Source organism: Cygnus atratus, chromosome 8 (genome assembly GCF_013377495.2).
Source record: "Cygnus atratus isolate AKBS03 ecotype Queensland, Australia chromosome 8, CAtr_DNAZoo_HiC_assembly, whole genome shotgun sequence".
In the NCBI taxonomy this organism is placed as follows: domain Eukaryota; kingdom Metazoa; phylum Chordata; class Aves; order Anseriformes; family Anatidae; genus Cygnus; species Cygnus atratus.
Window position 1 is genome coordinate 15,442,728 of NC_066369.1, and position 18,973 is coordinate 15,461,700.

The 18,973-nt window shown below is 39.7% G+C and overlaps 1 protein-coding gene across 1 annotated transcript in view; it reads right to left on the reverse strand.

Moving 5' to 3' along the window:
* Nucleotides 1-18,973, reverse strand: part of HMCN1 (hemicentin 1) — a 203,689-nt gene that overhangs the window by 61,980 nt on the left and 122,736 nt on the right. The window contains exons 43-52 of the mRNA XM_035537930.2: nucleotides 17,530-17,652; nucleotides 15,585-15,746; nucleotides 14,592-14,873; nucleotides 12,969-13,136; nucleotides 9,600-9,713; nucleotides 5,981-6,067; nucleotides 5,377-5,568; nucleotides 4,475-4,648; nucleotides 3,119-3,232; nucleotides 1,620-1,765 (exon numbers count right to left, since the gene is read on the reverse strand). Of these exons, the coding sequence (XP_035393823.1) occupies nucleotides 1,620-1,765; nucleotides 3,119-3,232; nucleotides 4,475-4,648; nucleotides 5,377-5,568; nucleotides 5,981-6,067; nucleotides 9,600-9,713; nucleotides 12,969-13,136; nucleotides 14,592-14,873; nucleotides 15,585-15,746; nucleotides 17,530-17,652 (1,562 nt within the window). The remainder of the gene's footprint in view (nucleotides 1-1,619; nucleotides 1,766-3,118; nucleotides 3,233-4,474; nucleotides 4,649-5,376; nucleotides 5,569-5,980; nucleotides 6,068-9,599; nucleotides 9,714-12,968; nucleotides 13,137-14,591; nucleotides 14,874-15,584; nucleotides 15,747-17,529; nucleotides 17,653-18,973) is intronic.

Genomic DNA, 18,973 nt, shown 5'->3' on the forward strand with positions numbered 1-18,973 from the left:
AGGGGAAGGAATGCTTTGCACAACAGCGGCAAGCCCAGCTCTCCTCCTTCATTCCCTCAGCCCAAAAGCTCTTCCTCCTGGAGTAACTCTACTCAAGCCCCAAGCCCTTAACACTGGAGACAGTTTTGCTTTTCATCTTTGTCAGACGCTGTGTATTTTCACCTTTCTGATCTTGGTAGCTGGTCTCCCAAGGGGATGTCGTTTTATATCACACCTAACCCTGTCTGCTAGCTGCTGCTGAAAGGAGCAATGCCACCCTTATCTGGCAAGTGCTCTTATAGCATCTGATTAAAGCATGGTGACTCAACCCCTGAAGTCACTGGCCAAGCTGATGAGCTGATGGAAAACCTACACTTGGAGAACAGTTTTCTGTGAGTTTTACAACCTGATCTAACTCATCCTACAGTCACACAACCACTTCGATCTGCTGCCCAGGAATGACATGGTGTGAACATAAAACTGATGTAGTAGACATGTACAGGATTAGATGTTACTGTACCTACAAGTTACATCACACGACAACACAGACTACAGCAATATAACCTACATCTCTCAATAACAAAAATGGAACACATTAGGGAGTCACCTAATTCATGGCCTTCAAGGGACAATTCAGTCCACGGATGTGAATGAAAGCCATTTTCCCAGGGGCACAGCAAGAAAAAGCTGCTGGATGTCAGTGCTCTGACAATGGCAGCAAGCTGCTTATAGCCACTGTCCTTCTTTGAGGCCCTTTCAATTCTCATTGGCAATATAATCAGTACGCCCAGGAGGGCCTAGAATTACAGCATATGCTCAAAGCAGGCAGAGAGTGTATACACAGTCTCTCCCGTGACTCCAGGTTGTTTCTGCATGCTCCATAAATCCAGCAAGAGCTTGTCCAGCTGCAGAGATGCAGAAGTCTGCCCACATACATGCCCTGCCAACAACAGCTAAAGCGACAGTTGTTATGTTCTCCTTCCTTACACAAGAGTTGCACTGTTTCTTTGTTATTTATAGCAACTCCCAGTAGGTTACACATCAGTATGATTCTGTGGCATCGCCCTTCAAAACTGCTTCTCCTCCAGACCGATGCTGCTGCAAAGGCTGCATGTGGCAGGAACCACACCTCATTCCCCCTCACAGAGGATCCAGATGCTTTTGTGGCTTTGCACACTCTGCCAGAACCAAGTGGGAGGCTCTCTGCAACTTCTGCAAGGGCAGCAGTTAGAGGAACCAAGCATGGGGCCATTCTGCACAAAGGCCTTTGGGGAATGCAAATGCTGGCAAAGCGACATGTGGTAATACCATGGGACACTACTTCTAGGTAGAGCCCTCCCTCTTTAAAGCACAGGCCAGCAGTAGGCCCTGGAAACCCCATGGCTGATGTCTTAATTGTACTGCGGGGCACCCACAAAGAAATGAGGGTCAATTTGCAGAGATCTGACCAGCAGCAAGCATCCTAAGAGATTCGAGGGGTGGTTCTGCCAGCAGGAGACAGGGGAAGATGACTTCCTACTGACTTTAGCAGTGCAAGTGAGCCTGCTGCACTACATGAATGTTCATTAGTAGCGATAATGAATATGCAGTTGTTTCTGTAAGAAATCCACCCATTAGAAGGAATTAAAGTAGTCACTGGCCTGTCCATCCTTGTACCAGCTGATTGCAGCAGCAGGAATGGCATGCGCTTCACACTCCAGGGTAAGGCTGTGGTTTACTTTGATCTTCACTTCTTTAGGGGAGAGACCCATCCCTGAGCTATCCCCCTTGTTAATGGTGGGTGGAACTGCACACAAAAACAAAGGGAGTGAGAGAGACCTTCCTGAGATACTGTCTTATGCAGAATTTCAAAACTAGCTGGACAAAGGGAAAACCCAGACAATAACCCTGGGAAAACCAAGTGCATTCCCCATATAATCTGGCTCTTTCCCACAGCTCAGCTAATATAGTTCAGCCGTGTTCAACATTTGTAGACATGCAAACCTACTATAGCCTTACCTAGCTATAGCACTTTATTACGCATTTGGCTTAAATTCTACACAGTTCAGTGTACTGCAGTCATTAAAAAGCATTTTAATGGAAACCAATATTCTCAGAACCATATGTCTGAACCAAAGTCCACACTCAGAGTAGCTGGTTAAAACTCAAAATTTCCATTCCATTGAAACCCCAACGTTGCAAAATCTTGTTTCCTTCTGAATCAGAATGAAAACAGAACATTTCAAAATTCTTAATCAACCCCCCAGCCTGGTCTCATAATACCTCTGAAATTATTTTAAATGCTTTCAAAATTGTTCTATTTTATTTTTTAATGTGATATCTTAAATTCTCCCTAATGCTTACAGTACCATAATAGCTGACAGTTGCAATGGCAGTGGCGGGGGGCTGGGTCAGGGGGGTGCTATATAGTCATACTTCAATTATGAACTCTCTTCTCGTTATTCCTAGTCCAATGGGGCCTTATTAAGAACTTTGTGTAATTAAAATAACAGTATGGTTACTGTGAGAGAGCAAACCAAACTCCAATTCAGACTGAAAGGTTAGCAAATTAAAAAAGAGAGAGAGATGAGAAACTATGCTTGACTGAGCCCATAATGAAGAGTTTGAGCATTAAAATAGAATATTAGGCACAGATGCCCAAAGGACAATGTGCTGACAGAAAAGCTTGAATGGGAAAGCTTTTGTGCATATGGTCTTTTACGGGAAGATAATAAAAATAGTATCCTCCTGTTTTACCTTACTCAAGAAAGTTTTTCATTAGATGTTAGGGCTCCCCTCCCCTCCTTTTTTTCTAAAAGAGTTTCAGTACTCACGAGATTCTCTGCTCACATCTATTGTGTTGCATTTGTCTGATTTGAAAATCATGACCGAAAACATTTCAAAAGAAACTGAAGTTCATCATTTCTTAAATGTCTTCCCCTGGGTGGTACAAAGATTCTTGGCCCTACACCAGCACTTGTAAAGGATGCAACAGCAAACTTTTCCAGTACCTTTCTTCAAGCAATGACATGAGCTAACGCAGATGTTTGGTAAACAAAACCACTAACAGAAATCCCTTTGTGCACCAGGATAAGTAACACACTGAAAAAAATGGAAGAATGCAAACAAAAAAAAAATTATATTGGAAGCGTCTCCTTACTGTATACTTTCACTTCATAGTGTTTCAAAGTTTCTCCAGCCTCATTTGTGGCTATGCAGGTGTATCTCCCAGCATTGTCTTCCTGTGCACTTAGAATCTGCAGGGTCCGACCACCTGCCAGAAAAGATCATTCCTTAATAGTGTCTAAGTTACAATCTTTCTTTCTGATTATTTAAACAATTTCTGCAGCATATTTTCAATCCTTTGGTCTCGATTCTGCCCTTAGATGAGCTTAAGAAACTGAATGCTTACCACCATGTATACCCTGCAATAAATGAGTGCATAATTTGCAGCAGTGCTTTGGATCACAACACCTGTTGCTTGGAAAAATCTTGGATTCTTGGAAAATCTGTTAACATAGCTTTTTATTAGAAATTTCTTGAAGATAGTTAGAAAGAAGTGACTTAGGATTCTGCACTCCATTCACAGAAAATGGAAAAGTAGGTATTACCACTGAAACTAAGCAAAACCAGAATATCCAACGTAAATTGGTAGATGTGAGCCTCTGAACTGCATTTCATTTTCAGTGCAGTATTTCATATGAAATAGGCCCCCAACTCCCTCTCCACAGAATGGATAGCAGCAACAGCTACAATGTGAAATGAAATTTAAATATGAATGAATCAGTCGGATTTAAGACTTCAGGTGGCCTCTACAACTTTGATATCCATCAATTTCCTTCCCATACTATCTTGTTTATGATTTATATTGTCTGCATTCTCAGAGATGACTCACTGTTTAATTTGGCTGCAGCTCTTTTCAGACTCTATTCCTAAGAACTGTACCGTAATATACGTAATATACACGTAATAATTCACTTCCTCGCTGTCAATATCAAGACTCATTCCTTCTCTGAACAGCTGCAGCTAATAATGCTGAAGTACTGGTTCATGCACATTACTTCAGTGTTACAAGCAAAGCTTTTTCCTGTTTTCCACCTCCATAGATGTTTTCGGTAACAGTTACTCCACAAATTAGAAATTGCAAACTACTAAATGCATAGAAAAATGACACCTCATTCTTCATCACTAGCTTTGTTGTTTTTCTCTCTCCATCAAGTTCATTCCCACACTTAATTTCAAGATACCTCCATTCATTAGTAACTCCAATGAACTTGTTTGGCATCATTTAGCTCTATGGAACAAAAGGATAAATACTTGAATACAAATAAAATACATGTAATTAGTCAGCTAGTTGTGAAGCACTTAAAAATAATGGAATTGCCAGTGCTAAAATGGTACAAATATTGCACTTCACAGAAATACATTCTTTGATTTATTAAAAAAAATGTAGCAGTAACCAAACAATAGAAGAACAAAGCATTATATTAGTTCTCAACAAGAACAAAAAATGTACCTGGCAAAATGCGGATATTTCTGTTTGATTCTAAAGGATTACCATCTTTCAGCCAGGTGATTGTAGCTGGAGGATAGGAATAAGCCTCACAAACCAGTGATGTCGGGCTGTTGAGGATAACAGTGATCTCTTCTGCATTGCCATAGCTGTCTGCACCCACAATGACTGGAGACACTAGGAGCAACAAAATCATCAAACAGAGAAAAGACCGCTCTGAAAAGCCATTTTTGTGTTCAGTGTTAAGCCTCAGAATCTGGTTCCAGCCTCAAATAGCTGGGAGGCATTCCTAGTAGGCATACTGAAACCCAGAACCAGACAACATTCATTTGGTTTTACATTTTGTACTGCAGTCAAAGGTCAGCCCCTGTTGGTGGAATCCATCCACCCTTAGCCCTTGTCAAACACAGGTCGGCAGGAAGCCAGCCACTTCTTGCACAGCAGCTGGCAGACCCGCTGCCTGATGATCCTGTGCACAGCAAACTGGTAGGAGGTACGAGCCTAGGAAATGAGGATGTGGAAAACAAACTCACCATTGTTTGTATTTGGTTATGCAATAACTATTATGGAAAAAGCAAACTGCAGATGGTTTCAGCTTTTACAAAAAGATTACAATCTGATACTCCTTCCTTGAATCACAGTAAGCCAACATACTGACTTGCTTATTCCCCACAGATAAGATCCTGTTATAGTTCTGCATTTTCTACCTCTATATTGTTTAAAGCACGGAACTGCTGTTTCTGTTGAACTACTGTCATTTATCGGTTACATAGCCATTAAACTTTAATCATAGCCAGGCAACTTAAACCTTGCTATAATTAAAAGACTACAAAATTCCAATGTGATTATCTGTTTTTTTCCTGAGATTAATATGTTTTCTCTAAGAGCCAGCCCAGCTGTCTTACCAAGTACATTAAGACTGTAACTTTTGCTCTTATCTCCAGCTGTATTGGATGCAATACATGTGTATCTCCCCGTGTCAGTGACTTGAGCATTGGTGATTTGCAGGAAACGCCCACTGGACAAAAACTTGTGATCTTCATCCTCAGTTAGAGGTCGCCCATCCTTTACCCAGGTGATCTGTGGTACAGGATTCCCTTAATGGAGTTAAGAGAATTGCAAATATTAGCTATTGTATAGCCTCCAGGATATTCCAAGATTTCTGAATAACAGAAAAATTCAATTTTGATGCCACCTTACAATATATTCATTAGGAAGATGCTTTGGAATACATATTCTATAGTCTTTGAACATCCTGAAGTAATATATACCTCCTGTTAAATTCTACAGGACTTTAGAGAAGAAATACCACAGCACCTAACCTCTTGGTTACGTTTTATACTACCTTTAAACACGGGGTGCTAGTCCTGCCACATGCACTAAGGTTAAATCTGAAATTTAAAAATTCCACTGAAGTGAAAATTCCATTTAAAACACCCTGTTCAGAACCAGTGAAGATCAACACTATGAGATCAGATCAGTAAAGGTATAAATACTGTATACTTTTACCTATCACTTCACATGTCAGGGTAACACTGTGCTTCTCTTTCACTTTCATATCTTCCAGCTTATTTTCACCCACAATCCCTGGAGGCACTGGAATCAGACAAGGAGACAATACCAGCAATTATTACTTACAAACAATTTAAATATAGCAAAGACTTATTGAGGCCATGTGTGTCAGGGTGTACTTCCCTTAGTCACCGAAATCAATAAATGGCTCCGCTCTGACAGAAACAGCTCCAGATGAGAGACAGTGTAGAGCTACCCTGCCTGGACAACAGCTATACCTCTGTTCTGCACCCCTTAAACATGCTGGTCCATGACAAGGACAAGAGAGGGCCACAGACTCTGACTGTACCTCCTCACTGTTTTCACAGCTAGAGATTCAGGGTGCTGAGGTATATTCCCCACATTTCTAAGTATGGTTATCAGGGCAACATGGATGAACACTTGAGTTACTAGTAAGGCCAGGTTTGATTGTATGCACCACTAAGTTTTATAAGTTTGCAAACAAATTCCTTCACTCACATTAAGCGGCAAGTGATTCATTTGCTCAAACAATGTGCTTAAGTTTAAGAGTTATTTTCTAACATTAATTGAAAGCATCCATCTAGAAGTCTAGGGAAAGAACAGATTTAAAACAAAACAACAGCAAAAGCAGTTGGACAGAAAAAGCTCGCTTGTTGATATACTATGTGTGTTTTTTTTTCTTACAAGCACACTCAAAGCAATACAATAGATTACCAACAAGTAGGTGCTGTGTAAAGACATAAATGTGTTTTACGCAATTACAGCTGCCAGAGAGGCAGCTGAACAAATTACACATCTTGCTGTGGTACAAATCATGTTTCTCTGGGGAAATAAAAGATAAAACCATACCATTAAAATACCTATCCACATCCTGAATAGCTAACTCTGTACAAGAAAACTCGTACTGTATGACTGACTACTTGATGACATGTTTCCAACTAATCCTGGTCAACAGAACCACAGACACGTTACTGGATGAGGGAGGCCAAGCTGTCAATGTGTTGGTGAGGAGCCTCTCAGGCCCACAAACTTCCAGAGCACTGATGAACTGTTTCTTTCAAAGTAGAGGCAGTTGTAGATTCAGGAAAAAAGAAAATCAAAGTAGGCATGGAGTATTACATATTTAAAAGGAGGCCTGCAATTATAAGAAAGCAGCCCAATCTCCAAGAGATTTGGGGAAATTTTATAACAAAAAAGCTGGACTAAGGGGCCAGATACTTCTCTTTAATAATCCTATAAAATGCAAACTTTCAGCCTATATGGAAGGTCTAAAAAAAGAGGAAGTAAAATATATTCAACAGCTTACTTGTGACCTACCAGTAAGTTGGAATCAAAAGTTTTATTAAAATAACAACCACGATAATATGCAGAATTCATTGTTAACAGAGAAAAATAATATGATACGTGTGATCTTCCATACTAATGAAGAATACAAACTAGAGTAAGGGAAAATAAAAAGTTAAAAGAGATTCGAATTTCACTTGATGACTGGAATGGCAAAGATGCTGCTTCAGCACATCAAGAAGTTGGTTTCTGAACAGGACACATGGCAAGATGAGGGTTAGCAGAATTTAGTATGCAGGAAGATGGGGCCAGTACTGGCACTTTTACCCCCTTGTGGTGCAGTTATGATCACATTCCCTAGTGTGACTGTACAAGCAATGCAAAACAGACTTTGATATGTGTTCTAGTGTTCAAATATGACAAGACAAAGATGCATCAACTGGAGGAATTAGATGGGATAAAATATAACCTATGATCATAAAGGTCAGGACATAAGTCTGGCCAGAAGTTAGTACGCATAAATAAACAGAGCAACTCATCACTTTGGCCCCAAAATAACACAGTAAGATGTCAACACATTTCAGAACTAAGACAAAGCCACACCAAATGTTTTGCAAATATGTAAGTACTAGGCTTGTTACACCAAGCTCTCCATGCAAACTGGCTCGCCTGTTGCACCTCCTACGCCATTTTAGAGAAACACCAGGATGTCTCTGTATGGTTCCTATTTACAATGAGCTGGTGAATATAGTCTGTGTCACCATCAGGCCACATTCCTGTAACTTTCCTCTAGAAGGACAAAGAAATTACTGGGGGGAGGGAAGAAGAGACTGAACAAAGGAATTTTCCACTTAGCCCACTTGAAATCAGCTTCACTGAGCATTTGTCTTCAAGGCAAACAAAGCCTATGCAAGAGAGATTCCCAGAAGCCTCATGAACACCCTGCTACTAACACCCTCCAAAGAAAACAGTAAAACAATGAATGCTTTTCAGTGTTTATACATCTCTTCCATTCTACCAGACTTACACTTCCATGAGCTCATCAAATAAACTTGAACTGACATGAACATAAGTTATCATTTACAGACTGAATATGCATAAGTCAGCTGAAGGCAAGTGAAACTGATAGCACTCAGCAGCTTAAGGCACTTGGAAACTTAAGGCAATTTATATACAGTAATGCTGCAAGACAACTTCCATCAGGCCTGCTAATCATTGATAGAAATAATAAATAGCTACTAAACCGAAAAGCAGGGAGTGGGAGGGAAATAAAGTAAGCAATGTGACACAAATACTCATTAAGAGTTCCAAACAGCCATTAGTAAGCCCGCTGTGCTTGTATAATACGCTAGCAGGGTCACCCACTACTACCACACTCAGATATTTGCTTTACAATACCAAAAGTTCCAAGAATTGAAAATTTCTTCTGGATCAGAGATCTGTTTTTCAAAATTGATTCCATCTCGTGTTTAATCTCCCTGTAGGTCCTGGCTTTGCATTCATATCTTTGTTGCAACAAATTATCATCATGCAAGTCAGCTATACACATTACTCCCAGTGCTGATTTTAATTCATGAGCATCATCATACAGAGTTGCACCCTTCTGCCTTCAAGCATTAGGTGCAACAGACACATAGAACAAGTTACACGTGGTTTTCTGAGGCTGTAGTTTTCTTTCAACTTTAAAACACCTTAAATTCAGGCTGGTGCCAAAGGAAACAGTGCTACTTCCCTGACCACTCACTCTTGTCATCTTCCTTTCACCAACACTGGCATTCACAGGCTATGTGGTGAACAAGCAGGGAACTGACCTGGCTGAAAACTAACCAGACCAGGAAAAAACAACCTCCCCACTTTTCCAGATCACCTATAATCTGATTCACATTGTTCATCCTATCCAAGGCATAGAGAAGCTATGAGCAACAAGCAACTGAAGGGAGGGTGGGAATCTGGCTGTCAGCATCCCCCCAACTTCCATGAGACTGAAATAACAACATAACTGAAGCCAGAGGTACATTGACACAGATCCTTTTCAGAAAAGGACCAACAAACCGCAAAATGTAAGTAGCTGCCAGTTATTCTAAATTATGCCTGAAGAATCTTAGTTTTTAAAAACAAAGAGTACAGCAAATTCACATGTAGAAGCAACTTCTCTTTAAAACCTGATTTTCCGACCATGTTATCAGATGCTCCTTTCTTTCGCCTAAGGACGTTTATTTTGGCATAATGATTTTTTAAATACCAGCAAAGTATTCAGTATAGCCCCATATCTTTTCTTCTTCTATTGTAACAAAAATTATCATGTACCTACCTAGAACAGAAAGGTCAAAATCCTTCCTCGCTTCTCCTGCAGCATTGGTCACTACACAAGTATACTGCCCTTCATCTGATACAGTTGTGTGTGTCAAACGGAGCGTTCTACCCCCTGAGAAGAGAGTGAAAAAAATGTAGAATTATTAAAGTTCTGCTCCAACCAACATGCTCCCAAATCGTTAGCTCCAATTTCTTACGTTTTACTTAAATTTACAGGAGTATTTTCCTCTTTTTAATGTGCTTAGTTTTGTTGAACAAGGAATAATGTAAACTGACCTTACCCCTACTCCCATAATTGTTGTGTGTCTGTGCAGCTCCTCAGCTTCCCAGTATTTTTAGACCTGTGTTTTCCATTGACTATGCTACTCTTCCTATCCAGTAATTGCCGAATTACCCTGACACATCCCTTCTCCCTCCACTCCCACACCTTTATTTTTTTTTCTTCAACCAATTGTTTTCTGGAAGAAATCAACAGATCAAATTGAAATTACTGAAAGCTTGCAGAGAAAGAGCATGCAGAGAAAATGCAACCTGCCCTAGACAGGTCACAAGCTGTATACAAACACATCAGAGGTACAGCCCAGTCCACATGAAAGTCATTGGATCAGTGCGGACACTGGATGTAGCAGGTACACTGTGTCTGCAATATGCAGGATTTGTGCACATTCCTTCTACGCAGGAAATTGTGACAGGATAGAGTGTCTAAGACAGCAGGACTTTTGCTTACATAAGTACTTTGCTGTACTGGAATCTACATGACTGTACAGGAAAAATAATAAAGCAGAGAGAGAGACAGAGTGATGTACACAGAAAAATAAGTCTATTTTTTATAAACACATGCATACGCTTGTATGGTTGACCAGAGGACCAAGAATATCCCCACTTTGACCTAGCAGCAAAACTTCTCATTGCATCCTTCTGGCAGAGGAACAGCAAAACAAGCTTCAGTGAGCATTTAAGTGTAAAAACAAACATGGTGGCCATCCCTTAACCTTTTCCAGTTTCTCATCAGCTGCTCTCACATTAACAATCATTACCACACAGGACACTACATCTAAACTGTTTGTCTGTGGATCTCCACTGGGTCTCATTACCAGGATGTATCCCACAAATTTATGTTCCTAGTCATGTGCTTTGAAGGAAGAAACTTAACCCGCTTGATGGATAGATTTCTTTCACCGAAGAAATCACACCTGCAGGACTGAGAAAGGCTCTGTTCTTGCAGTCTCATGTCACCCTGATCCCTTCTCCCACCCATACCCTGAACAAAGCTATGTAAAACTCAAAATGAAGCAGACACCTGCCTGTAGGAGACTAACTTTCCATGATTTAACACACTTGCATACCCAGAGCTCCAGTGCTGAGGTACAATTCTCCACATTCAGCTACAATTTAATAAAACCATCTCTCCTTTCTAAAGCTAGCATGCAGCTTAATGCATGGTCTGCAAAAATGGCAGATGTGGTGGCATAGTGAAAACTTTTTTTTTTTCCCTAAAGGAACTATATCAAGTATCTTCAAAAGGAAGCAGCAGCATAGTATCTGAATTAACAGACATTTGCCAGCAGTGTGTCCACACATTTCAATCATCTGCAATGCCAAGTATGTTTTCAATCAACAGAACTGAAATATTGCTTTGGCAGAGTATTTTACCTCTTAAATATTAGTCAAAGAGGTTTTTTTGTTGTTGTTTTTCTTACAGCTATACAAGCACAAAGGGAGTCTCAAATGCCATGTTGGTCACAGTTCACTACCACAATATGTAGTTTTCTGAAGAACTATATAAAAGCACAAAGCTTGCTGGAAAACAAAGCACTGAGTTCTGGCTTGCTTCCCCCCTCCCACTGCAGCTAACATTCAGAGACAATAAACATCTTCTTGTGTCTCACCCTTCCTGACACTGCAATCCGGGTGGTGATATTAATGTGGGTGTAGAAATCAACAGACAGAACAGGAACAATCAAGCCCAGAAGGCATTGTTTTTGTTGATGGCAACTACGCACCAAAAGGAATGCACACCAACTCAGATACTGCATAATAATCAGACACCAGCACCCCTTTTTCCATGTGCCATAATTAAAAATAGGAAAGAAGAAAACAGGGCTACATGCAATGTCAAAAGCTACACTGATGGAAAAAATTCCTGACAAATTCCAGCTTCAAATACAGTCTTAGCTGAGCTTCTAGTTTCTTTACCTTTCTGATAGTTTTCTTACGTTCATGCTGTAGGATGGCTTGTCTTTGCATGGTGGCTACATTAGAGTATTAGAAACTTTGTGAAAACTTACTTTCATGAGATTTCTGGTGGCAAACCCAAGATCAAAGAAACATCTCTGTTGTTGTCTATATGTATCAGTTCTTAGCCAAAGACTTTATTACTTCTAAGCAGTCCACAAAGCTGATTTCCAGACACAAGAAGCCGAAGCAAAACATGTTGCCTGCTTGGTACACAACTTCCATTTTAATATCAAGGGTTGCTAACTCAATTTCCTATTGTAAACAAAAAAACACAACTGCATCTGCTAGTCAAATACTCTCACTTCCCTACAGTATTGCAAGAAGATGGTTTACAGAAACAGGTGCCAAGCCCTCTCATTTCAGATGCCTCTGTCAATTGCTACTGTCATAAAAAGATGCTTGAACTAGTTCTTTGTAGGTTATGCCAGCTTGAAAAACGAGACCCCAGTGAATTGGGTGTGTCATTCTGACCACCTGTCATACATTTCTCCAGATTCCTTGGGTTTCATACTATACTTGCTAGTGAAACGTTCTGTGCTGTCCTTGACTGATCACGCAATTCCAGCTTTTACAAAATGACATTCTGAAGGTCAGATTCAATTTGCTGCAGGGCCAGTAAGTATTTACATGCATTAACTGATGAGGCTCATGAATAGATTTCCATTTGTTTTTATATACAGACACAGATAAATGAAAGATGTATTTTGTTTATGGTCATCCGTATTCATCTGAGGGAAGAGGAAACATCGTATTACAGCTTTCTATGTATCAGCACTGACAAAGACATCTCTATCTGACGTATTTCTGGAAACACAGATACTGGACTGACATACAGCTAGAACTATGGCTTATTCCATGTCAAAGACTGAACAGTTACCACACCTTTGACCCACATATGTAAAGTTTGGTAACAATTTACACAGTTTACTTTAGCTATTTGATAAGCACTCCAGCCTGATCTGATACCATTTACTGAATAGCTTGGATAACAGTTTCTTTTCTCTCCATGTCTTCACAGATTATTAAATGAAACTTTCTTCAACGTGAAATACATGCACTATAGATTCAGAAGGCCCTTCACTCCATTCCCTTTTTCAAAAATAACTACAGCTTTAAATATGTGCCATACCTGAGAGGATGCGCACCGAGCTGTTCAAAGTGACAGGCCAGCCGTTCTTGAGCCATGTTATCGATGGCAGGGGAATTCCTGAAGCTTCACAAACCAGAGAGACAGGATTCTTCTCCACAGTGCTGATGTTCTCAGGCACCTGCAGGTCACCAGCAATACTTGGGGGAACTACAAAATAAGAGAAAAGAAAAGTTACTTCAAAACAAATAAAAAAACTTTTGCTCTCAAAACATTCTGTCAACCAAATAATAATTCACTGAAGCTAAGATAAGCTTGGCAAGTGAGGAGCAGCACAAAACTGAGATTTATTACAATAATGACTTTTTTTTTAAACAGTGCAACTGCATGGAAAAATTAAAATTTAATTCTACCAGTACTATTACCTTTATCTAATGACTTAAGACACCTAACAAGTAACAGTAGTTCTGTCCATTCTACATTAATTATAATTTCCAGTATCTAACAAAACAATATGAAAAATTCTAACACTGTCAAAATTACATCAGTAAGAATAATTCCACTTTGGAAGCAGTTCTACAGTTCATATTATAAGACAAAAAAAAAAAAAGGGTTCAAGAATTGAACAATATCTTCCAGCCTCTGAGTAGCCTGAGGAGGTTTAAAGTTTCTTTGTACTACCCAGAATCTTGATAATACAGTACAGCAAATACTCCAAGTAAGAAAACAATAAATGCATCTGGGTAAATAATTCTGGCCTCTCATTTTCAATAATGAGAATTCCTGTGTTCACTTTCACCCTACCTTTTGTTTTTCTCTCTCCCACTACCCCTGGTTGTTGTAAAAGCCTTTCCCACCTCAGTGCAAGACACAACCTGCAGCCCCCACTGTAAAGACACTTGAAAACCTCTGTGATACAGTGGGATTTGCAGAGGAATATTGCAGCTAAACCTCTGTAATCTGATGTCCTGATTCAGTGGCATAGTAACGCCTGAAAGGAGTATCTCCCTTTCTTAGTGATAGAACTCCCTTTCTTGGCTTTATCCTTTCAAAACATAATATTCAGTTATATGAGGCATAAAAAAAACACATGCAAAAAATGTCCCATTCAAGTTACAGTGGCTGTACCGTAGCATGATGCTATAATCCATGCCATCAAGTAATTTTAAGTAATTTTCAAGTAAAATTATGGCAATGAATCATAGTTGGAGGTACCATCTTAAATTCTTCTGAGAGTAAAAAACAAGAGAACTTGTCTATTAGATACTTGGAATGCTGTCTATATTCATGACTGTCTTCTGGTAGGGGCCACACATAAGGTGTTCTTGGTTAAACCTTAACTTCTATCTCCCAAAACAGAATCCAACAGAATATTTCCTAACATGAAACTCACCCTAATATCATATGAAATTGTACTGTATTTTGGTTTTCTCCTCTTGGGAGATACAGTAGCTGGGGGGTGGATTGATATTAACAGGGACAGAGGTAAGATTTTAGTTGGATTTGGATTTTTGTAATACATCTGCAATTGAAACTGCATTATGTATAATGCCTGCAATAAACATAGGTGGCAAATTTAGCTACACAACTATTTCTTGAATATGCTTGGGTGAACTTAAAGGCCTACCTTGTTCGTTATGTATGCCCCACTTTTTGCACACTCACCATGAACATTTAGATCATATTTTCTGTCAGACAGCCCTGCCACATTGACAGCGACACAGACATAGCGGCCTGTGTCTGACACCTGGGCATTTCTCAGTTGAAGAAAGTGACCATCATGAAGTATTCCTATGTCCCTTCCACTGACCAGTGGATGGCCATCCTTCATCCATGTTACTGCTGGTTCTGGAATACCCTGAACCTTGCACTCCAAGGAAATTTCATTTCCCTGGGTGACAACAACCTCTGATGGGTGGCTACCACTGTTGAATACAGTTGGGCGAGCTGCAAAAGAAAAAGAAACACAATTTACAAGTCAACTAGAAGCTACATTTCAGAATATTCACCTGCTTCTGAAAAGAACAGCAATCAAGCTTGCCAGATGAGCATTTTAATGAAGACAGTTATTGCAGGCCACTGCTGCCAACCCAGTTAGGGGCACTCTGCAATTCATAACATTTTCCACAGGGCTGAGAAACGACAAATAACCTCTCTTTCCTCCAGCCCACAAAATAAAAATGTTGTTAAAGTAACTTCCAGGTGATTTAAAAAATAAAAACAGGAAAATAACTTGAAATTTTAAAAAAGACTGCTCAAAATTCTGTCAATCCCTCCATATTTTTGGAGATTGTCTTCTTCTTGGGATTGTTTAAAAATACCTCACTTTATGTCTGACTGAAATACATAATTAGCAGTAAAACTGTAAGATCTAAGCTCAACTAGTTGTCATCACTACTACAGTTCAGTGACAAGAAACAGTGCACTACGTAAAGGGGGCTATATCCCTGTAATCATCTCTGGTCAAATGCATTTTAAACAGATATATATAATTTCTTGTTCAAACTCCAAGTCCAAATCATAAAAATTATATTTACTTATCTCCTCTGAGTATCTTGCAGTTGTTCCAGACTAGACATTTTGCAGTTTAACATCACTATACAGATGACGCTTTCATAATGTACCTTTTTCAGAACAGAATACTTCACGGTAACTTACTGTATACTTGCAAACTGTATTCTTTCTTTGCACTTCCAGCTATGTTTGAAGCAATACAAGTGTAAGATGCAGCATCAGACTTTTCAGCAATTGAAATCTGCAACTGCCTGCCTCCAGATAATATCCGTACTCTTCCTGAAAGGTCAGCCACAATTGGAGAGCCTGCAAGAGACATTCTTTCAGATAAAAACACAGAGAATAGTAATGAGCTTGCTCAGGCGGTGTAAAGTCCACTGGCTCATTTAAAAATTACAGAGCTGCACAATTGTCCATTTTAGAACTGCTGTATCAGAGTTTCCCTGGACATCAGAAACCGTGTAAGCAGATTCTGAGGACTTCCCATATTAATTCCTGACTTTATGACACAGAGCAACCTGAGCTAAAGTAACTCTCGCCATGCTCACATACATCCAAAGTGTCTTGGACACTTCCACAAATTCAGCATTTTCAGTAAAACCTGACTTGTTGGACATACAGTGTATGACCGGCTCAGCCAGCCCAACCAGTATAGCACATCTTACACCTGTGTGATGTAGTCTGCACTCCTGGACTATCTGTGTATTGTGTCACGTGGCACATGTGAATACAATTCTGCTCAGCAGAAATGGTACAGTCACAGCTCAGCAAAATGATATGACATTTTCTGAGCAGAATTTTCAGTCTTGGAGACCTAAGATTGGGCAACTATCGTCAGCTTTATAAAATGCAGGGAGATTTTGTGACAGAAAGAATACTCCTCCCACTGATTATTCTTACAAGCTGAATTTCCATTTCTCAGTCACGCATTTTAAATCCTCCCTCTGAAAATGTGCATTACATTTCAAAGGTGATGATAAATCTGGCTCCTGCATAACATCCAAAATTGCACTACTTTCTCACTGCCCTTCAAGACTTTCAAACAGTTTCAAGTTTACTGTTTGCAATTTAAGTGTACATATTTCAGCACTGAAATACATTATTATAACATCTCATAGTGTCCCTTTTTGGCTTCCAGCAGAGAGGGTTTAGAAAGAGCTTGATAAACTTAATTTTCTCTGAAAATTTTAAGCAGTAAAAAAAGTGTTTTGTAATTAAAATCTGCTCTTTCTACAAGTCATAATTAATTAAAGTAGGCACAACACTGAAATGTACCTTCTGGAAAAAAAAAAACACAGATAAATAAGATAAGATTGATTAATAACACAAAAATTACCATACCAGAAGAATTCATCATTTTACTTTGTCTATTATTCTGTCTTCAACAGTGCCCATGCCTAAAAGAAGGTGTTAAAAATACCTACTTTTATAAGAACACATTTGTCGATGATTACTTCAAACCCTAAAGCAAAAAGGTGTGCAGACTACTCTTAAATATTAAGATGGGATGAGAGAAAGGTTCAGTAAGCCCCCAAAGCAACTGCTATGCTAGATGCATTTTCATCACTTGGCTGTGTGCTACAGCTGCAAAATTCAAAGTAAATTTTGAGGAGACATCTATGCTATGCAAGTGGATCACAAAGTAGAGACCCCCAGCTCAGCCCCACAGTACAGCACTGTGACTCACAGCCACGCCAGCTGGGATACATGAATAACTCTTGAAGCTGTCCCACTGCACTGTGTAACAAGTAAGTGTATTAAGAGGGGTTAAGTGCTTCACTAACATATATAAGCTTTCCAGTTTTAAGTCAGTTCAGGAATCTCTGCACTGCACTGTGTGTTCCCTCCCCCTCATCCTCCCTGAACACCTTTAGGAATAATGGCATCTAGGCTAAGCACTTGTGAGTTAGAGAATGGCACAATCTACTTCTGTAGTTTATTTTACTCAATATCGGGATTGTTTAGCTGGCTACATGTTTGTACTCCTCAGAACACACCACCTAAAACATCCACAGGAAAAAAAGAAAAAAAATGCCAAGTCAGAATTATCACATTTGCTTTACAAAAAGGGTAATGGATGGTTACTCACCACTCTTTTTCCATGTGAGACTAGGTGGTGGGATGCCGCTAGACTCACATATCAGGCTTATCAGGCTCCCTTCAATTGCTGTCAGCTGAGAGATGTCATCTGAGCCAAAAATACTTGGTGACACTGAAAAGAAATACCAAATCAGTTCATCATTTGAAATAAAATGGTATCGGCCAACAATATAACCAAACCGACCTTACCACAAAAGTGTCCCATTGTGTTCTGAAGAAATTACAAGGATTGCATCCTCTTCCTCGTCATGCAAACCAGACCCTGCCTGAGTAGGGCATATACTTATGAACAACTGCATCTATCTTTCCAGCCTCTGAGGTCTGGTGTATGCATAGGCTCTATTTCTCACTGGCTTTCGAATGGACTTCCCAGTACAGAGCCATTTCTGTGAATTATGTAGACTGACTTTAAGAGGCTGCCTAGCTCATAGCCTTAGCTCATAAACCTAAATCATATGTCAGAAAGTAACTTTTAAAATTCAGCCACAGTTTCTCCCTTGAATTTATGTGGCAATACACTGGCTGCCACATGCAACACGAAGGGCCCCAACCCTTCAACTGTCCTACTATTGCAGACTGCCAGTTTTGTTCAACAGCTCTGTGATTGTAAGCCAGTTGCAGACAAAAGGGACCACTGTTTTCAGTGTCATTCTCAAGGACTTTGGTTCAATCACTAGGGAAAGGATAATTGCCTTCTTGAAATGGAGGAACCATTCTCTTTAGATGAAAATAGTGTAGGTAATACTTGAAAAGAGACCAAAAAAAGCAGAAGAGAATGTAGGCTGAAAATAGAATAAAAGCTCGCTAGTGAGCAACTTATCCACTGCATTTAAAATGCACATGACAGTAGACAGCTTCTTCTTCTGATACTTCAGACTAACTCTTTTTTATTAGCAGCAACCAGATGTATGGGTTTCAGAATGACTGACTGCAAGCAAAGAACTTTATTGTACTGGACTGGCTTCAACCTTTTATTTTGTCCTGCTTCAAGTCACAAAGTTTGTGCCATTCTCTGAGGAGGTACATCTTACAGTTAACACATGGGCTGTTTCTTCTCGTTCTGGAACCAGAGTTAGCCCTCAGGATCTCATCAGTCCTCAGTAGGATACATTTCCTGGATTTAAAACTTAGAAATATGGCAGGCAGGACTTTTGGTCCCCGGGTGTAAACAAAGACTATAATTCTAAACAGTTACCCACAGATGACTTTCACAGGCAACTTTTGGTTTCTATTAAGTTTAGTCCATCAAAGCTGCTAACTAGCAAAGAATTATCCCCTCTCTCAAAACCCTACAGAAATGGTCTCACTGCACAAAAGAATAAACCCTTTTCCCTCCTGCACTAAAGGTCCTTTGCACCAGTACAAATCTTACAAATCTGAGGAACGAAGAGATCTGAGATGATGATGACAAGCTCAGTATATGGACATATGCT